The sequence below is a fragment of the Penaeus monodon genome, chromosome 3 (genome assembly GCF_015228065.2).
Source record: "Penaeus monodon isolate SGIC_2016 chromosome 3, NSTDA_Pmon_1, whole genome shotgun sequence".
Taxonomy (NCBI): domain Eukaryota; kingdom Metazoa; phylum Arthropoda; class Malacostraca; order Decapoda; family Penaeidae; genus Penaeus; species Penaeus monodon.
The window spans coordinates 18511677-18531676 of record NC_051388.1 but is presented as its reverse complement, the minus strand read 5'-3'; the positions used below and the strand labels follow the sequence as shown (position 1 = coordinate 18531676).

Below are 20000 nucleotides of genomic sequence, written 5' to 3'. Positions count from 1 at the left end.
AACCATTCACACTTCAGGCTCAGTACACTGATCCTGCATCTTTCCCAGATCCTATTATTGGCAATTATACGATACAGAAAATAGCTCCAGGACCAGAGGGAGAGTGCCAAAAGGTAAGCCATGTGGTAATTGATGTCTCTAGATGTTTATTTGTATAGTGCCAATTCTATGAATTGTATGAAAACGAGATTTCTGTATCTTATATGGTATTTTGTGATAGATTAATTTTTTTATATTTTTTAATGAGTTTAGGTATCAAGAGAAAAAATGTTGGTATTCAGAAGTTTGAATTTTTTGCACTTGATTTGACATTTCATTGAAAATTGCAGGTTAAGGTGAAAGTCAGGGTCAATTTGCATGGTCTTTTCACCATAGCTTCAGCAACTCTGACTGAAAAGAAGGAGGCTGTAGAGGAACCTGCAGAAAATATGGAAACAGAGGAAAAACAGAAGGTAAGTTTGAAATATTGACATGGTTGTCTGACACAGAATATAAATAAAACCATGATTGGACTTTGTAATAATGAATTGAGTGAACAAAGAAGAAATATATGCTATATATTTTTAAAATTCTTTTTATAGGTACTCATACAATTTTTTTTTTATTATTCAGAATTCTGGGGAAGGTGATGCAGCTCAAGGAGCAGAGAATCAGAAAACCCCAGAACAGGAAGGTGCTCAGGATCAGGTAGGTTTTTTCTCTGTGTATTATCATATTAACCCTGTACTTTTGAATGATGATGTAAACTGGTTAATTACTTTGGGTTTTTTACGTTCCCTGTTGTTAGGGTAGGAGTAAGTAGTATTACTTTCCTTTTCAAGATCTTGTGTTGATATAGTGAGCTTGATATGATCATATTTGCATCCTTATTAGTTGGATTTAGATTGTGTTAAAGTATCATGGAGTCGCCAAACTTATGAAGTTTTCCAGTAGTACTTATCCTTGCCTCTCCTTTTACCAAATAGAAAATGGATACTGACAAACCAGCAGAAGGAGCACCACCAGCAAAGGTTAGTTTTCTGTTTGTATTTCTTTTTGTTTGTTGTCAGCTGTGAAGTTGTAGAAATCTGTAAAAGTTCCACTTGTATTTTTAGTTGACTGATATGGAATCTGCAAAACTGCAACTATAATTTTATATACTTTGGAACATGCTCTTTGAATAACTTGGAAAATGTGTGGATATGTTCAAAAGCTGAAAATTGACTGCAGGGTTAAAGTAATACTGAGCCACAACATTTCTCTTTGAACCATAACAGAATGAAGGTGGGGAGAAGAAGGTCAAGAATGTCATGAAAACTGTAGAGCTTCCCATCAATGAAGTCAATAAGTCGCATAGTGCCACTGATATGAACAATTTGGTGGAGAGAGAAGCTCAGATGGTCCAGGCAGATAAGCTAGAGAATGAACGAATTAATGCTAAGGTAAGCGTGAACATACTGGATGTATTATGTATCAGGAAGGATTATTGTCTTATTTTTTATGACTTAAAAGCTGTAGATTACTATTTGTTTCCTTATAAAAATAAAAATCATGATTTTATCGTCTCTGCTCAGAATGCTGTGGAAGAATATGTGTATGACATTAGGGGTCGTATTTATGAAGAATTGGAAAAGTATATTAGTGAAGGCGATAGAGAGAAGTTAGGCCGTATGTTGGAAGATACTGAGAATTGGCTCTACGAAGATGGTGAAGACTGCAAGAAGCAAGTCTATTTGGATAAATTAACAGAACTAAAGGTAAAGTATGATTTGTGAAATATAAAATATATTTTGAAATTGTAAAGGTTGTGGGAGGGTTTTCTGATAAGTTGTTTTAATTTGGAGTGCAAAAAATATATTCATTTGTAGTATGGGTTTTCATATTTATAGAAGCAGATTCATGTAACATTTTCATTGTACAGTAAATGTTTCCTTGTTTTGTGCAATAAATTTTAAAATTATGTCTGACAAAATTGTTTTACCCCAGAAACATGGTGAGCCGATCAAGGACAGGAAGCGAGAACGAGAAGAACTTCCCAGGGCGTTTGAAAGCCTGTTGAGTTCCATTCAGCTGGCACGCAAGGCGACAGAACAGTTCCATAGTGGAGAGGAGAAGTATAGTCATCTTGAAGCTGCTCAGGTGGAAAAGGTAATCAAGTAATTAAATCTCACCCAAGATTGTATTTCTTATTATTATTATTATTATTATTATTATAGTAGAAAAAAAAATTCAGCCATCTTCATTTTAGTACAAGTAGGATTGCCTTTTTTAATGTTTTACCCCTATGATCCGGATGATGTGACTATCACATCATGAAAAAAATTTTCTTGAGTGGCAGGCTTGAACATATGCTGTCTTGGGGAAATTTGGGTGAGGGGCAGGATGATGGGAATGCCTCATCATAACTAAAAAACTCATGGAAAGTGATTAGACTCAGTGGGCAATTAGGAAGGGGCTCTTGCAATATTTTCATAGATAAATGAGTGTGAAATGTACCTCCTGTTGAACCACTTGAAGATTGTCAGCTTCAGGACAGATGCAATGTCCATGCTCAAATAACAAATAACAAAATGTTGCTTATTGTTATTATTATTGCACTGAGTTACTTACTATCTAGAGATTTATGGAATCTGTGCAGGGAAAAAAGTAACTTACCATCTGGATAAAGCAAATCATATGACAAATATAGACATTACAAAATGGCAAAAAAGCTAAGAATGCTTATGCAGAAAGAAAATAATTGTAAAGGGTAGGCTTGGAGTCCTTTCACTGCACAGAAGTGTTCGTGTGCACCTGGCCTGTGAGAGAGGCCTAATGCCCTTATTTTTGTCCACATGTGGGCAGTGAAGCATCTGGATCCAAGGGGCTGATTATGGCCAGTTGTTATCCGTCAATTTATCGTGATTTTTTAATAATAGAATTTATTATTTTTGTAACAGTAAGGTAGCAAATAAAAGAGGATAAACTATGAACAAAGTAAATGTTAAACCTGCCCATTTTCCCCTCCCCTTTCAGGTTGAGAAGGCAATTACTGAGAAGCAAGAATGGGTAGACAAAAATATGGGAGCATCTGCATCGACTCCTCTGCATGTAAACTTGCCAATTTCTGCCAATCAAGTCAAGTCAGAGAAGGGAACCTTTGAAGCTCTGGTTAATCCAATTATTAACAAGCCGAAGCCCAAACCAAAAGTAAGTTTTTTTCTTTATATATTGTCTTTTGATAGGATGAATAATATTTACAGCTGCCTTGGGGTTTCTTTTTTTTTTTTTTTTGCAAATGGCATTACTTTAAAATATTTACAGGGTGATTACAGTTGATTTTAAAGTCTTGTGATTTTGTGTGAAATGAAGATCATATGACAAAAACATTAATGAAATCTGAACTTCACAGGTGGAGGAACCACCCCCAGCAGAGAAGAAAGAAGGAGAGGAGGACAAGAATGCAGGAGAACAGACTAATGGCCCTAAGAACAATGAGCAGCAGCAGTCCAGTGAAAAGCCAACAGAACCAATGGATGTTGATTAATGCGATATCTTGGATATGGGAAGTTACAGGGATTAGCTAAGGCTGCTCTTCTGCAGTATTGCCTGAGAAGAAATGTGTTGACGTCAAGACATGGGATTCCCTGAATAATGCTTTGTTTGTAATGTTTTGTTTGATAAGTTGCAGGGTTACCTTCCATTTACGAACAGTATAGCATTGACAACAGCACCTAATCTCATAATTTCAAATCTTGGTCTTAATCACCGCTTAATTCTTAGTGTGAACATAAGGTCATACTATGTCAAGTAGAGTAGAAATTGCAGATCATGAAATACCAATTGATTACGATGTCAATGTCATGAGGGTATGTACCACTGCTTGAACTGAATTAGGCATTGGCCTAGGGCTTATGTCCAGGTAGTTTTTTTTTTTTTCTCTCTCTCTCTCTCTCTTTTTATATATATTTTTTTCCTCAAACTTTTTATGTATTGAGGGATTCTGGTGATACAATGTGCCCCTGTCCATAGTAACTGGTAGGTGTAGCAATGACTTTATAAAGTATAGCACATAGTTAAGTTAGTAGAGTGGATGTCATAGCAATGACTATGTCAGAAGAAGCATTATTAATATTTGTACATAATCATACCCTCTGCTAGACATAGATCTCTAACTTCATATTGAAGTTTTTTCTTCTTTTTTTGAGTCAGGATCAATTAAGTTGTCAGTCTACGGCATCAGGCTTCTCATGTATTGCTGTATGTGTAAAATCATCTCATTGTCTGATTTGAAAGCTCATGTTCTTCAAGCGAGAAAGATTTAAACAATAAGACTGTCCAGTAAATCATTGGAGTTTTATTTCTTTGTTTTTGTCCACGAGGTCAGTGAAGATTGTTTTTTTTTTTTTTTTTTTTTTTTTTTTTCCCTTTTTTTTTTTTTTTTTTTTTTTGTTTTTACATTTCCAGTTTTGTTTGATACTTCATAGGATTTATTTTACAGTGATGTTGAAGTGGAAAAGTCCTGCTAGCAAAGAGCATATTAATTTTCACTACACAAGTTAAAGGAAAGAGAGTGAGTGAGTTACAAGGCCTCACTGATCACTTGCTGTAATCATTCCACTGTATCTGCTTCTGTGAATGACTGTCTCAAATAGTAAGGATAAACCAACTTCATCAACTGAGTCTCATTACGACCTTTTCTTTCACCAGTTGTAGATAGGGGGTTGGGAAAGTAATATCGAACATCTATAAAAGCAGAGAAAAGAAGAGGGTGTATAAGACGTGTCACCAGGATTTGTTTCTTTAGTAACGTGTTTGATTTGTTGTTATAAAGCTCCTTCTATGCCATCAATTATCTTGTCTAAATTGAATAGTAAAATCTAAAGGATTACTACAATATGATTTGAATGGAAGTTAAGATTTGGAGAGACGAAATAGAAGATGGTCTGCAAGTATGACAATACTACTAAACTTAATATGCTTGGTATGTAAAATAAAAAATCAGGTATAAACATTTGTAGAGGTTTGATTATAATTATCCCTTATTATCATTATTATTATTATTATTTTGCTGCACTGGTTAAGACATTTTTTGTTATCATATATTGTTATTCACAAAATAGAATGTGGGTGTAATCTTGTTAAATTTGAAATTACCTGCTTTTGCAGAATTCTTTATGCAAATGAATATTTTCCACTAGAAATTGTACAATAGTTGGACTGAATGTGTAATAATAAAAAAGACTTAAGATCAAGCTGAACTTAAGTAAACACTAAATTTGTTTATTTATCGAGTCAAAAAATACAAAGGGGGAAAGGTAAAACGATAAGAAAAGAGCAAAAAGCAAATCCTTTAAGAAGAAACTAGATACCGAGTGACAAGAATACTGTGGTTAGGACAGGGAATGAGATGGTAACCTTTCACTAGACCGACTTCTGTCTTGTATTTGACGACAGTTACTAGCAAGGTCCATCAGTAGTAGTTCTTTTGCATTGTATAAATGAGCAGTATTTTGATATGCCTGAAAAATCGGATTAATTTGCAGGTATAGCGTTCTCTTGATTACCTAGAATTGATAAGTGGAGCTGTTGAATTCACGAGAAAATAGTAAGAGGCAGTAACTGGATATTTGTGTTAGTGTTTGTTGAGAACGTTCGGTGAGTGAGTAAACATTTAAGTGTACAATATACTTCAAAAACGATCAATGTATTCTCTGACAGTGGCGTCAGTGTCTTCCCGTTTCCATTTCGTTTCGATATCATGAAATATTCCAAGGAAGTAGTACAGGATCAGAATTACCTCTCAAACTATTTTTTGGCATACTTTCGTGTGTGCAGATGTGCTGAGTAAACACTGTTCAGTGTGATATTTAAATGTAAAATTACGCTGGACAACGATACTCTTTTCCATGGAAAATCTCATGCAATATGCAAAAAAGCAAATCAAGCATGAGGCGTTGCTGTAAAATGTAGATGTCGCAACCCTGATAACAGGATGCGGGTTGACATTAAGCTACCGGCTCTTATGAGAGTGCGATGCAGGTGCCCGTTGGCAAAAATAACAACGCGGGAAATGGGCGCATATCTGATGTGGAAATCCAAGCCTCCCGGAAAGAATTCCGGGGCTGGATCCGTTACGGCGACGTAGCTGACGGCCGAGCGCTCCCATTACAGAGCAAATGACCCGCCATGTTGGTACAAGTCAAGGCGCCGTAGAGTAAGGCAGGGGGAGAGCAGCCCTGTCGGCGAACCGTAAATTGCGTTAGTAGCCTTCAGATAATTGCTATAACCTTAGTTTGTTTAGTTCTAATATCGTGTTTTTAGCTGTGCATGAACCAATCGTGGACTCCTAAATAGGCAGAAAGTAATATTCCGATATAACTTCAATGCTTTTGCCAATAGGGATGCATCTCGCTCCAATCCAAGTGTTTTATCTATAAACAAGGCATTACGCTAAAACTAGCATAACTACTGACTTTGTCTCGATGCAGTGTTTTATTTGTGTTTATTTTTACTACTGTTAATATAAACATTCCATATTATCGTCGCTTGAGGGCGACGGATAGGCATCATAAACATTCATAGAAAAAAAGAGGTACGGATATAGTTGAGCCTCCAAAGCGTATTCTAAGTATTATCTGTTAAATTGGCAAGAGGTCGGACATTCAAAGCATGCTAAAATAACCCTTGAAATATTAGCCAACCTTTCGAGGTGACCATACTTATGCATTCCCTTAATATATATATATATATATATATATATATATATATATATATATATATATATATATATATATATATAATTTTTTGAGAATCTTGGAGATTTCCCCTGCTTTACTAATTCTGAAAAAATATTAGTTAAAAGTTTTATTATGCCTCGGGCTAGGCACTGCGTTTTGTTTACAAACAGCTCGGCTGATGAGCATTTGCAGCTTGTGATTGGTCAAGATTCCCTAAAAGCCGCCTGAAACAGCACCACTGAAGATTTGACGTTGTACGTGATTTACGGCCGTGCGGGGTCTTATGGCGGGGAAAGGCGCCGGAAGAAAAACGTTTGTGTATGCGAATTTGAAGTCCCGAGATACGGCGCCGGGCTGTGACTTCAGTCGCCACAGGACGGTTAAGGCCTCGAGCGCGCCAAAACTTTAAGGTTCTTTTTGAGTATCCGGCCCATGAACTACCAGATTATGATTTTTTTTATGAAACTATTTAAATCGACAAGAAATGGAAAAACTAGGTCACTCGAAAGGTAAATAATTGTTCGACGCGGACAAAGTATGTAGCTTATTGTAAATAAAACTTAGAATGGTAACGAAATATGACGCCTAAAGAATCTGCAAAGACGTATTCCACACAGCTGAAAAAAAAATCAGCAGAAGAGAATACAGTCATAAAGGAAATCGAAACCGGGTTAGAGTAATAATGCCGTAACGAAAACAAAAAGTGGTGTTGAGGAATTTGGGAGTAGGAACGATAATCTCTTCCCTTCCTCATACATAGATGGATATTCGTATATATATATATATATATATATATATATATATATATATATATATATATATATATATAAGTGCATCATAACTGACCATCCTAAAAAAAAAATAAAAGAAATGGAAATCAGCACAAAGCAACTAAAAGAGAAATATACATGTATTCTAGTTCCCATGGATGATATAGGCACACGGAGACAAAATACCCATTATCGGAGATAACGCCGAACTACGGCAAACTTGTCATGAAATTCAATAATATAGAAATTAAAGCACCGGATTTCTCTACGGTTGTTCCATTGCATTATGGAACCGCTGTGTACATTTCCCCCCTATATATGCATACACTTTTGAAGAGGGAGTATTGTAGAGTAACAGAAATTTCAGTTCACTGGTGTCATTCTCGCAGTTCAAATGTGAAAGGCGGAAGTATTGTATAAAATGGCGTTTTGACATTTTCTGGTTATTTGGTAAGTTGATCGTCGAAGTGATTGACGGAAGTCGAAAGACCAACTTTTATTTTATTTTGTATCTAAATGTGTGGAGCTTTTATATTTGTCTGAATGGTTTATTGTCCTTTTATTATTATATAAGTAAATTTTCAATGAAAACGTTCATTTTTTCAAATTAATAACCGTGGGCAATTTTGACAACTAATATACACAGTTGGAGGAAGACTTTACACCCAAGTTTACATATCGGGAATGCAAAGCGAAAATGTAACGAGCGATGAAAAGAAAGAAAGAGAGAAAAAAATTAACTTTTTATAAATATACAGAGCAGTGATCCAATCAGAATTGTCGAATTTGTAATGGAAGCTTAATACCACGGTAAATTTAACAGCACTGAAAATGATTCGTCCAATAAACCACGCACGTTGGATAAAGACAGTTTACTGTATTCAACACACAAGTATATTCCAACAAACAAAATCTTTGTTTCTTATTCTGAAATTCTTCGGACTTAAACAAAGAACACACACACACACAGTATACATACACACACACACACACACACACACACACACACACACACACACACACACACACACACACACACACACACACACACACACACACGCACACGCACACGCACACGCACACATATATATATATATATATATATATATATATATATATATATATATATATATATATATATATATATATATATAACCTTGTCACGGACTACCTCCAACTTCCCTCTATTGTCAAATCCGTAGATAACAGGCCTGCTTCACATCCTAAATAGGATATCCGGGAAAAGGAACTCAAATCCCACACTCCTACCAAAGCTATAAATGGCTAATCCCACCCTCAGTCCTGGCACCAGGACTCCCTTGGTATTCTAGCAGCAATTAACAGAAAAAAAGAAATATCAGCGAAACTAAACGTCGCTGTTTTGGTAACATGAATTTAAGATCCAATGTTAGGCGGGATATAGATGTGATTGGGATTCTTAGCCACAAAGAAAGACGATAGCATTAAAGGAAAAGAAAATGCATACAGCTGTCAAATTCATATTTGCAAAGCCACCAGACCTTCACACACACACACACACACACACACACACACACACACACACACACACACACACACACACACACACACACACACACACACACACACACACACACACACACACACACACACACACACACACACACGTGCATTTAATGCTATACAAAACATTCGCAAGTGAACTTCTACACAAGCAGCAAAGCAACTGCCCAAGTATAAACAACTCATACACAGAGTGGTTATACAAGCATTAGTTTTGGAAACATTGGGAATGGTACTGTGCAATCGTCAGTTGATGTGTACAACTCATCCAGTCAGGATAAGTAAGGAAAAAATAGACAAACATACAAAGTGTCACCCCAGGCAACCTTGCACAGGAATCTCTGGTGCAGATTCCACGTATTTCCTACAAGTGAACAGGGAAACAATGAATAATTTGCTGTGAATGGCGACCATTTTCTGTGTCGCATCGGGGTCAATTTCGCTTATCTTTCTGCGGTAGAGTTTCATTAAGTTCCCGCCATCTATTGTGTTACCTGAACTCATTATTGCTAAGGATGGTAGAGCGATACAACTTGCGCAGTCGCTTCCACACAAAGTTACTCAAGATTGCGCAAGCGTCATGCTTTATCGTAAATATCAAATTGTGGAGACGCCCCAGTCTTTTGCGCAATCCTTAATCACATCCACACGCATGGATATATTTATAGAGTCATCATGATTGCATAATTATAATTTTGCATTGTGGCTTCAGGGTAAGGCGAAGTACAGTAAGATGAAATCTGTCCTTGCACTTCTAAAAGCTATCGTTATATTAAAAAGAATGCAACATTTAGAACAGTTCACACCAAAGAAACCTTTGACGACACTATGGTATGGCTGCGATGTGTAAATTATGTTAAATGATGTTTATGGAAAAAGAAAACAATTATTTTAAAACTTTGCTAAAATATGCGTAGTATTGTGATAGCAATACAATACAATAAAAGGGATTCTTCAGATAGAAAATTACAACCAAAATCTAGAATCTCCATTAAAAAATGGGAAATAATTTATTCTGTTAATTGTATGTGGAATCGATACGGAATATAATTTATGATAAATATAGTATTTTAAATTCAGATATTAAAAGAGACGCCAACAATATATATATATATATATATATATATATATATATATAAATATATATATATATATATATATATATATATATATATATATATATATATATATAAATATACACATATACACACAGTGTAAACTTGATAAAATGGTATTTACAATGTCACATTTTAATGTCTTAAATTTAGCTTCATTACCACAGCCTATAAGTGAAATATCAATGAGTTGATATTTTCTCAGAGAAGGATGTAGTAACTCGGTATTCTGGCCACACGTTCTTTTTTTTAGAGAAACATTTCCCAAAAAGGAACATTTCAACTTGTATACTAATGTCAACATGCCAAGCCCCTTTTCACAACGCGATCATCATTCTTACCATAAACTCCGTATGTAAACTTTTTCTTCTTTCTTCTTTTTCCTATGGTCAGGAGTAGGTATATGTAAACTCTATTCAGTGTGATGAACTTGCGCAAAGGTCCGCTTTCTTTCTCGATTCCTCCGCCAAATACTGGAAATCACCGTAAGGTAAACGACCAGCCCCATCAGCATGCTATCTCTGGCGATCCTTGATCTTGACGTCAGCTCGGGCTTCAGTGATTCAGGTGCCAATGCTTCGTCCTGTCCCGCCATAATAAACTTCGACCGACCTCCATTTTGAATGCAATACATAACACTGTTGGTTTGATATTCTGAGGCTTACTGCTTACCGGTTCCCCTGTTATGGTAACGGCCGAGGGTGCGACCTTGGCGGTGTTCAGGTATTTGTTCGTTCTGTCACGTCGGAGTAAAGGGCTTTTAGGAGTCTATTGTATAATTAAGGCGTATTTGTATTGCCTGTAAGCTGTGCGAGTTCTACTTCGTATTACCAGCCAGGCGGAGGTGTTGGCTATATAAATCATTCAACTTTGTTGTAAAGTAGAGAGGAGACGGAAAAGAGAAGAGAGAAAATTGTAAAAAGAATGATAGGAATAAGTAGGAGCAACGGTATACGAAAAACAAGATTTAAAAAATCTGACAACTCTTGCGTTAAGTAGAACAATAATGGAGAAAGCCAAATTCTTCTCGTGTTTTCTGCAAACAGAAAAGTTGGAGCCTTTATCGCAACGACGAATCTCACACAAATGCAAACCCAGTAGCAACTTCAGAGTAAAACATGACAGTATCAAGAAAAGGTACTCTCTCATCCTATTATTACATGGCTTTGATCTGAATATAGGTGTCGATTACATTCAATCGACGAAGAATACGTTGTAAATTTACCCCACTTGGAAAACACAACAAAGACCCAACAAAGCTTTTTGTAACCATATATGATGTATATTGCTCCCTTGTGAATTTCTTTGTGTTTTGTGTTTTTGGTAAAAAAAAAAGTGTTTACAAACTTGCCCTTTTGAATGTGATATTTACTTATCGGAAAATGTGTCTGTATTTTTTTTCTGTATTTTTTTTCCATTTGTGTATTTACTCATGTACTATTAAACTGTCTCTTACCTAACTACAAACGTATATTCACCCAGTCTTGTTTATTCTCAACGTATCTTATATCATAAAATAAGCTCTAACCTTAAGACAGAAAATAAATATCATGCTATCGGATTTAGGTGAACCGATCAGATGGACAGTGACCGTGACCCCTTAATACTGATACAACAGGATGTTTGTTCTTAATTTTGTTTTCGGAATTATATTTTGGTGAACTTTATTTTGGAACTTCATTTTGTTTTCTACATTAAAACATTTTTAGCTGACATTAGCTCACAGCGATGTAGTGTTATTAAAGAAATAATAAAAAGATAAAAAAATAAAATAAAAAACGTAAAATTATTCAGTTTAAAAGTAAGTACAAGCCCAATCTGATTTTTAAGGAGGATATAAGAAAAAGACAAACTACAATCACATCAAAGATTTATTGATAGACTTCAAGGAATTTACAGTTGCATAATCAACTCGAAAGTTTCCTCCCTTGCTTCATTCAACCGATTTCCCCGCCTCAGGGAATGACAGTCACCTGAACGGCCATGGACTCGAGGGAACACTCGTCGGTTCCTCTCCTGATCCTGAAGTAGCCGTCCTCGCCCCAGTGCGCGCCCCACGAGTTCTTCACCGTCCAGTACTTCTCTCCCGTGGTCTTGTCTGCCCCGTAACCCACCACGAGCACTACGTGGTTCGTGATCTGCTCGCGGGTGAAAGAATGTAATTAGCTGACAAAGTATATTGATTAATGATTAATGTATTAGTGGGTAATATTATTAATGGCTTCGTAACACTATCTTCCATATACACCTGGACAAGAATTGTGGTATAGGAATATAGTATATAACTATTTTACTTTTACAAACGTGATACTGTTTACCTCCATGTTACTTCCGTAATTATTTTTGATATTCATTGTGTTATTAGTCTTTAATTCCATACATATACTTCAGTTTCAACTAGCTTGATCAAATACTTGCTCTTGACAAGATCTTATTATATATCATTGTTTCATCAGCTCTTCCCGTATTATGATATTATATGAACCACGACCAATTCATTTACAATCGATCCCTGATTCTCCCACTTGACGCTGTAAAGAAATTGAAAAATAAAAAACAGAGCCAGAAATGGATTAAAAGTCCAGTCACCTTTCGCATTACCCTCCATGAAGATATCCCCTGTAATCTATCTTGGGAAGACGCGCACATCCACTCCACACGTAACACAAACAACGTAAACAAACGCGTTCGTCTAGTATTTCAAACGCAAACGCACGTGGATTGCCTCACCTCGAACGGGTTGAAGTCGTTCTTGAGACCCGTGTGGTGGTAGATGCCGCCGTTGTAGTTCCTGAAGTCGTCATATACTTCAAAGGACACGGAGATGGGTCCCGTTTCGACCAAGGCTTGCAACATGAGTTCTTCGTTGCAAGCTCCGTAGTACCCGCCAACGTGGACGTACTCACTGACGTAGGTCTTGGCGCATGATGTATCCGTGTCACACTGGCTGTCCTGGCGAATTGATACTTGATAGTGAGTTGTTAAGTAGGTTATTTATTTCGATATAAAGGTGAGAGGGGTTACCATAACACTAGGTCTTATAACATAACGAGGTCTGACACGGGCTGGGAAGGTCAGATTGTAGAGGGATAGAATCCTGCCGAGTATAACAGCGATTCAGTACCGAGGCTGTAATAACACTGTAAATGTGAGAAACTTTAAGGTCAATATAAGACTATATAACCACACATTAAAATGGATCCTTTAACTACATAACTACACGTGAAGTAGATCCTTTAACTGTCTACAAGACAGATCAAAGCTGATCCTTCAATAACATAACCAAGATCATCCCTGCGATAACATGACCATATACTATAAACCGGTCTTGTAACCTTGCAACAAAATCGCTTAACTAGGCGCCGCGGCCTCATTCTGCCATTGAGTGACCTATGTAACGCCACACTCAAACTCGTGACGGATCCTGTAACAACACAACCGCGCCCCTCGGGATCGCTTTCGTTACACCACTCCTACATGAATTTCATCCATTCCGTTCCGATGGGCCTCTGGTGGACCTTCCCTTAGCAAAATCACTAAGACCCGCATGTCCAGTCACTGACTTTTATTTCTTTTTTACATTACGGCATCTCTATTCAATCAGCACAATCGCAGGGTTCAAGCGGGGTTCGTTATTAAGGAAGATGAATGAACCTCTATGCCCGTATGAGGAGATCGTGTGTTCTCTCGTCTAGTCAATATTTCTGGTGTGAAAACACGCCGCCTCGACAACGCCTCGTCTGTGACCCCCTTGTATATATTGAATAAAAATTTGACCTAGCTGTTAGTCTCTTTGTAGATCAACACCACAAACTCCCCTTTCATTGCGAATGGGATAATAGTGTAGGATGATTTAATATAGGGTGGTTCGAGAAAACGCGCCAAAAAATGGAGATTCATCGCCACAGGAAATAGCCACTTTCGCCAATTCGCTGTCCACGGCGTGTTGACTTACCGAGCCGTCGTAAGGGTTGCACTCCTCGGCCACGACGCCCTGGTCCATGGCGTAGCGACCCGCGATCAGGTAGTCGAAGCCTCCCATGCAGCCCTGGGCCAGCACCGAGCAGGACACGACATCCTGGCGTGGGAGAACTGTGTGTTATAGCACGTCATATCATGTAGGAAAAACGGGTAACGGCGAAAACAGAACATATGATTCGGATATTTTTATAATTCGCTGTCGTTCATTCTCGTTCTTTCACCTTCGACTCTCTCTTCCTTCTACCCCCTTCTCTCTTTCCCTCTTCTTTCCCCTCTCCTTCTCCCTCTCCCCACCCCTTCCCTTCCCCTTCTCCTCCCACTTTTCCTTCCCCCACCTACCTTTACCCCACTCACCTGAGGCGAGAACACATCCTGCCGCTGGTTCCTCGTGGCGATCCGGACCTGCGCCTCGAGGTTGGCCATGGAGGCGAAGGCGTAGCAGGACCCACAGCCTCCTTGGTCTCTCACGGGGGACACGTAGCTCTCGCCGCTCACGTTACGCCAGTCGAAGCTCGTCGGCAGCAGGGAGACACGGGCTCTCTGCTCGGGCGTGGCAGGGGCGGGCGAAGGGCGGGAGGGCAGGGTCGAAGCAAGGCCGCCGGCGCGCTGGTACATCTCCCCGACGGTGTACCTTCGAGAGGCGGTGATGGTGGTGAGGATAACGGGGGGGGGGGGGGGGATGCAGATTGAGAGGCCGATAAGGAGGAGGAAGATGGGGACGGCGACGATGCCAGTGAAGATAACATCAACAGATGGAACTGATACCAAGTTATGAAAATAAATATGATGATATCATGATGATGCTAATAATTATGATATTGATGATAAAGTGATGAAGATGAGGATAAAGATGTTAATAGAAAGATAATGATAACAGTGATAATATTGCTTATAAAAATCATAATGTTAATGAATATAATGATAATTATAATAATAAGGATTGCAAGATTATTGCTAATACTGAAATGATGCCAGTACATCCACTACATCTAGTTATCATAACGAAAATATATAATGTAAATAATGATAAAGATAAGGATAGCTATTACTACAATGGTAACGATAATATTAAAAATAATATAAAAATAATTACTAGCAATGATAGCAATTTGAATGCTAACAAAGATAAGATTATATGAAGAAAAACCAGACCATGAAATAATCTGACATTATCTGATTCACATAAAACACTTTCCAATTAAGCGCCACTTGACATGAGCCAACTTCAAAAATTGGCTTAAAGTAGGAATCGAATTTGCATAATACGGATAATTTCATAGTGCGGGTGAAGACTTAACCTTAGATATGAAAAAGATCAACTGTCTTTGATTACATAATGACCAACTCCCGTGTTTTGTTGTTATTTTTCTTCTGTATTTTTTTCTCGTTTTTTTTCTGTCCATTTGTTTCTTCTTGTTTTGTTTTCTATTTTCTGTAATTCTATCAATTCTATCTATCTCTCCCTCTCTGTCTCTCTCTCTCTCTCTCTCTCTCTCTCTCTCTCTCTCTTTCTCTTTCTCTTTCTCTTTCTCTCTCTCTCTCTCTCTCTCCCCCACTTTTTCTCTCTCTCCTTCCCTTTTTCTCTTTCTCCACCCTCTCCCTTTCTCCCTTTCTCCCTATCCTCCCTCAATTTCTCCCTTTCTCCCTATCCTCCCTCAATTGTGTAAGTCTGTCATTTAATCACTAGACTTGTTAATCTCTCTCTCTCTCTCTCTCTCTCTCTCTCTCTCTCTCTCTCTCTCTCTCTCTCACTCTCTCTCTCTCTCTCTCTCTCTCTCTCACTCTCTCTCTCTCTCTCTCTCTCTCTCTCTCTCTCTCTCTCTCTCTCTCTCTCTCTCTCTCTCTCTCTCTACCCCACTTTTTCTCTCTCTCCTTCCCTTTTTCTCTTTCTCCACCCTTTCTCTTTCTCCCTATCCTCCCTCAATTTCTCTCCCTCCCCTATCGCTCCTTTCCCCTCTCTACTCCTATCCCTCCTTTTCCTTCTCCCTTCTCCCCCATCCCCCCTCTCTCTCCCTCTCTCCCTTTCTTCCCAAACCCTTCTCCTCCTTGCTCCCCTCTCCCTCCCTCCCCTCTCCCACCTTCGTCCCCCCCCCCTTACTTCTCATCTTCCGGATAGACCCTGGCAGTCCACGACGTCTGTCTGTCATTGATCTTCCTGACGAGGTCGCGGTCGTTTTTGTAAGGTGCGTCCGCGTTCCTCTGGACGGGCCGGCGGGTCACCCTGGGCGCCACCTGCGATGCGGAACTTGGGGTTAGGAGGTGGAGGAGGGGGTAGGGGGGAGGGGGGTAAGGAAGGGGGTGAGGGGATGGGGAGGTGGAGGGTAAGGAGGGGGATATGGAAGGTGGGGTTGGGGGATTGGAGAGGTGGAGGTAAGGAGACGGAAATGGAAGGTGGGGTTGGAGAAGGTCGAGGGTAAGGAAGGTGAGGTAGGGGCGGGAGGGGGAGGGTTAGGAGAGGATGAGGGAAGGGAGAGGTTGAGGGTTGGGAAGGGGAGAGGGGGCGGGAGGGGGTGGGGAGAGGTGGAGAGCTAGAGAGGGGTGGGGTGGGAAGTTCGGAGGAATGGAAAGTGGAGAAAGGTGGAGGGTTAGAAGGGAGGGTGGGGGAGGGGAAGGGGGGATGTGGAGTATTAGGAAGGGTTGGAGGATGGGTGGGGGGTGGGGGGGATCGGGCAAGGGTTCTGGTCTGTGGTTTTCGTGTTTTGTTATGATTGTTGTTATTGTTTTCCTCGTTTGGGCTGGGTTTATAGTTGTTATTAATACCGTTATCATTATTATTATTCATATCATTATTGTCATGATTGATATTATTATCATTATTGTTATCGTTATTAGTATCAATTCTATTATTATTATTATTATTATTTTTTTATTATTATTTTGTTGTTGTTGTTGTTGTTGTTGTTGTTATCGTTATCATAATCATTATTATCATCCTTACATTATCTTTATTGTTATCATTATTATATATATCATCATTACTATTACTATTATTAACTTATGAATGCCAATATTATTACTGTCATTACTAACATCATCTTTATTGCAGTTACTATGTAATCGTTACCATTATCATCATGACAATGACTATTGTAATACATCTTACTATAACTGTTATTATTACCATAACAGTCAATATCATTATCTTCATTACTCTCAGAGTGATTTGCATAACCATTATTATCTCCATCTCAAAAGCGATATCATCATCATAATCATCGTCATTACTGTTATTACTGTTATCATTACCGTCATTACTAGCTTAAAGCATTACTACCTTCATGATAATGATTACTAAAATATATATTACTATAATTGTTATTATTACCATTACTGTCATTATCAATATCGTCACGACAATCATTCTATTACCATTATCATCACCTTCTCTTTAACAATATCAACATTATCACTATTATCAGCTTCAACTAAATCACCTCATTTTTTTTTGTTCGCCCCCCCCTACCTTCGTGTTCTTCTGGGCGCTGAAACAGGACCAGTTCCTCACTGTCTTGTCACGTGACCAGCCGTTGAAGGTGCGGTCGCAGTAGGACGTGACTTCCAGCCAGTCGCCCTCGTAGTAGGAGAAGGCGAAGTAGGACCTCTCGTTGATGTTGATCTGGAAATGCGGTGGAACATGTTTAGGGAAAGGATGTGGAAAGTACTTCTGTGTAGTTATATATGCATGTATGCGCACACACACGCACACACACACACACACACACACACACACACACACACGCGCGCGCGCGCGCGCGCGTGTGAGTGTGTGCATCGGCGTGTATGTTTGGTTAGGGGTGCGGCGTGTGGATACAGGATTAATTCATTTTTTTTCTTAATAGTTTTCTCCAATTATGTTTGGAGTTACACCCTTTTTTCTACCCAGATGCCCGCCCTGATACCACTCCTCTCGGCACTAATTAGGCTGCCTAGACCACGTTTTCAGCATATAAACAAAGACAAACGAATTCAAATGAGGTAGTAAACGGATGAGTTTTATAGATCAGTTAATTAATAATGAAATCAGAATTTAATGAATTCTTACACCATTCATACGGAGAAAGATTCTTATTTCCGTTTTAATACATTTCTGGTTGAATGACTGATTTTGATTTTATTAATGATTCTCGATTCTTAAATTTCATTTTATTCAAACCATATGAACAGGCGACATCAAACTGTTAATCGCAACTTCCTTTTTAAACAATCGTTAAGTAAGACAGGAAGAGGAGCCTCACTATGGGGACAATACCTCAAAGCCTTGGTTATAGATGAGCGTCCAGGTGCCTTCGTTCCCGAGCTCGTCCGTGGCGGTGTCGGGGAAGCTGAGGGTGAAGGTCTTGGTGTAGACGACGGGGCCGAGCTCGTCACAGCTGAGGCTGCTGTCGCCCGACCGCTCCGTCTCCTGGAAGGTCCATGTTCCGCGGACGTCCTCGTACAGGCAGTTGGCCGGCGTGTCCGACCAGGCCCCCGTCACACACACCAGGAGCAGAAATACTTTCTGTTTGAGAAATGGAATAGATATTTTCAGGAAAATATTTTGACCATGTAGGATTGCTGTTCAGTGAAAGCGTAAGCAAGGCAGGCTTTGGACTCATTCAGTGTTACGGGACCGTGTCTTCTCACCAACATCGTGACCAACACTGAGGAAAAGACAGGTGTTCTGGTTACCTTTATCTCTCAGGCTACGCTCCTCCCTCCCCCTCCTCCAGGCCAAGCTCAGGACACAAGCACCAGTACATGGAACATCATGTTAAGCAATTGCATTTACTTTTCTCGGTTTTCAATGGAATGCATATTAAAAAAAAATCTACCGGCAGTTCTTTATTGCGTAAACAAAGGGAAAACTAGAAACCACTACTTCCTATTGACAAATGTAGAAAAGGTATGAATGAGAATGAATATCTTCACAATAAAAGAGATGTATTTGACCGGTTTCTGACGAAGACGCAATCGAAACAGGTCAAATACATCTCTGGTATTGTGAAGATATTCATTCTCATTCATACCTTTTCTACATAGAAACCACTACTCTCAGGGGCTTTGAAATGTCTCGTGTATTTTAGGTTATTTTCATTGAACTCATGTAAGTAAGAACAGAAAAAAACAAAGGAAAAAGAAATTGTAAGAAATCAGAGTTATCGCTGTCTCGATGACAAACCTATAAGGATTTTTCCACAACCATTCTAAGAAGTCGTTTATCAGTAGTTAGATTGTGCCAGTTGGGTTGGTCGTATCTTCGTTGTTTCTCACTTTGAACAATATATGTAAACTCCTGTTTCATAAAACGCCAAGATATTAATACTAAGTCTGAATGAAAATGACAAGACCAGCGATAATGTTGATTTACATAATTGTAATGTATGTATAATAATATAACAATCAAACATTCACACTTAGAGTAATGGCGACGATTAAGGTAATGATAGCAGATGCTTCTGCCGTCCCTCTGTATAGATTTCACTGTGGTTGTATAATGCGAATCCGAGACATTTGTCGGATTAAATTAGGATTGATTAGGATTATAGCAATTACAATAGGATCGTGACAACATTAGGATTAGAAATATCAAGTTTTATATTAGGATTAGGATGGTGTTCGGTTTCTGTTGGGATTAGCTAATTGCACGAGAAAATGATACTGAATACGTTAAGAGCGATGGTAATCATAGCGTTGATTATAAGCATAAGGATTATTATCGAGCTAAGAATAATTATAGTAATGATAAAATGATATTGCTGATAACAATTGCAATAATGATGATACTAATAATATACTATTATTAGTAACAAAAAATATTTTAATGATAATAGTACTGACAATCTATAAAGACAATACTACCATGATAGAATAATGGTAATCTAAATATAAATAATGACAAAGATAACGATATCAAT

At 38.5% G+C, this 20000-nt stretch overlaps 2 protein-coding genes across 2 annotated transcripts in view; one reads left to right on the top strand and one right to left on the bottom strand.

Annotated features, from left to right (window-relative positions):
- LOC119592934 (97 kDa heat shock protein-like) overlaps nt 1–5213 on the top strand; it is a 30857-nt gene extending 25644 nt beyond the window's left edge. The window contains exons 9-17 of the mRNA XM_037941829.1: nt 1–113; nt 330–452; nt 613–687; nt 966–1010; nt 1257–1421; nt 1554–1736; nt 1966–2127; nt 2995–3168; nt 3371–5213. The exon at nt 1–113 is cut by the window's left edge and continues 37 nt beyond it. Of these exons, the coding sequence (XP_037797757.1) occupies nt 1–113; nt 330–452; nt 613–687; nt 966–1010; nt 1257–1421; nt 1554–1736; nt 1966–2127; nt 2995–3168; nt 3371–3505 (1175 nt within the window). The 3' untranslated portion in view covers nt 3506–5213. The remainder of the gene's footprint in view (nt 114–329; nt 453–612; nt 688–965; nt 1011–1256; nt 1422–1553; nt 1737–1965; nt 2128–2994; nt 3169–3370) is intronic.
- Nucleotides 5214–11978: 6765 nt separating this feature from the next.
- LOC119592924 (dipeptidyl peptidase 1-like) lies at nt 11979–18764 on the bottom strand. The gene is made up of 8 exons (XM_037941819.1): nt 18730–18764; nt 18356–18604; nt 17570–17722; nt 16205–16338; nt 14461–14737; nt 14081–14203; nt 12856–13077; nt 11979–12263 (listed from the first exon to the last, which is right to left on the bottom strand). Exons 1-8 carry the CDS (start codon nt 18733–18735, stop codon nt 12081–12083), a joined length of 1347 nt encoding a protein of 448 aa, XP_037797747.1. The 5' UTR covers nt 18736–18764; the 3' UTR covers nt 11979–12080.
- Between the last annotated feature and the right edge of the window lie 1236 nt (nt 18765–20000).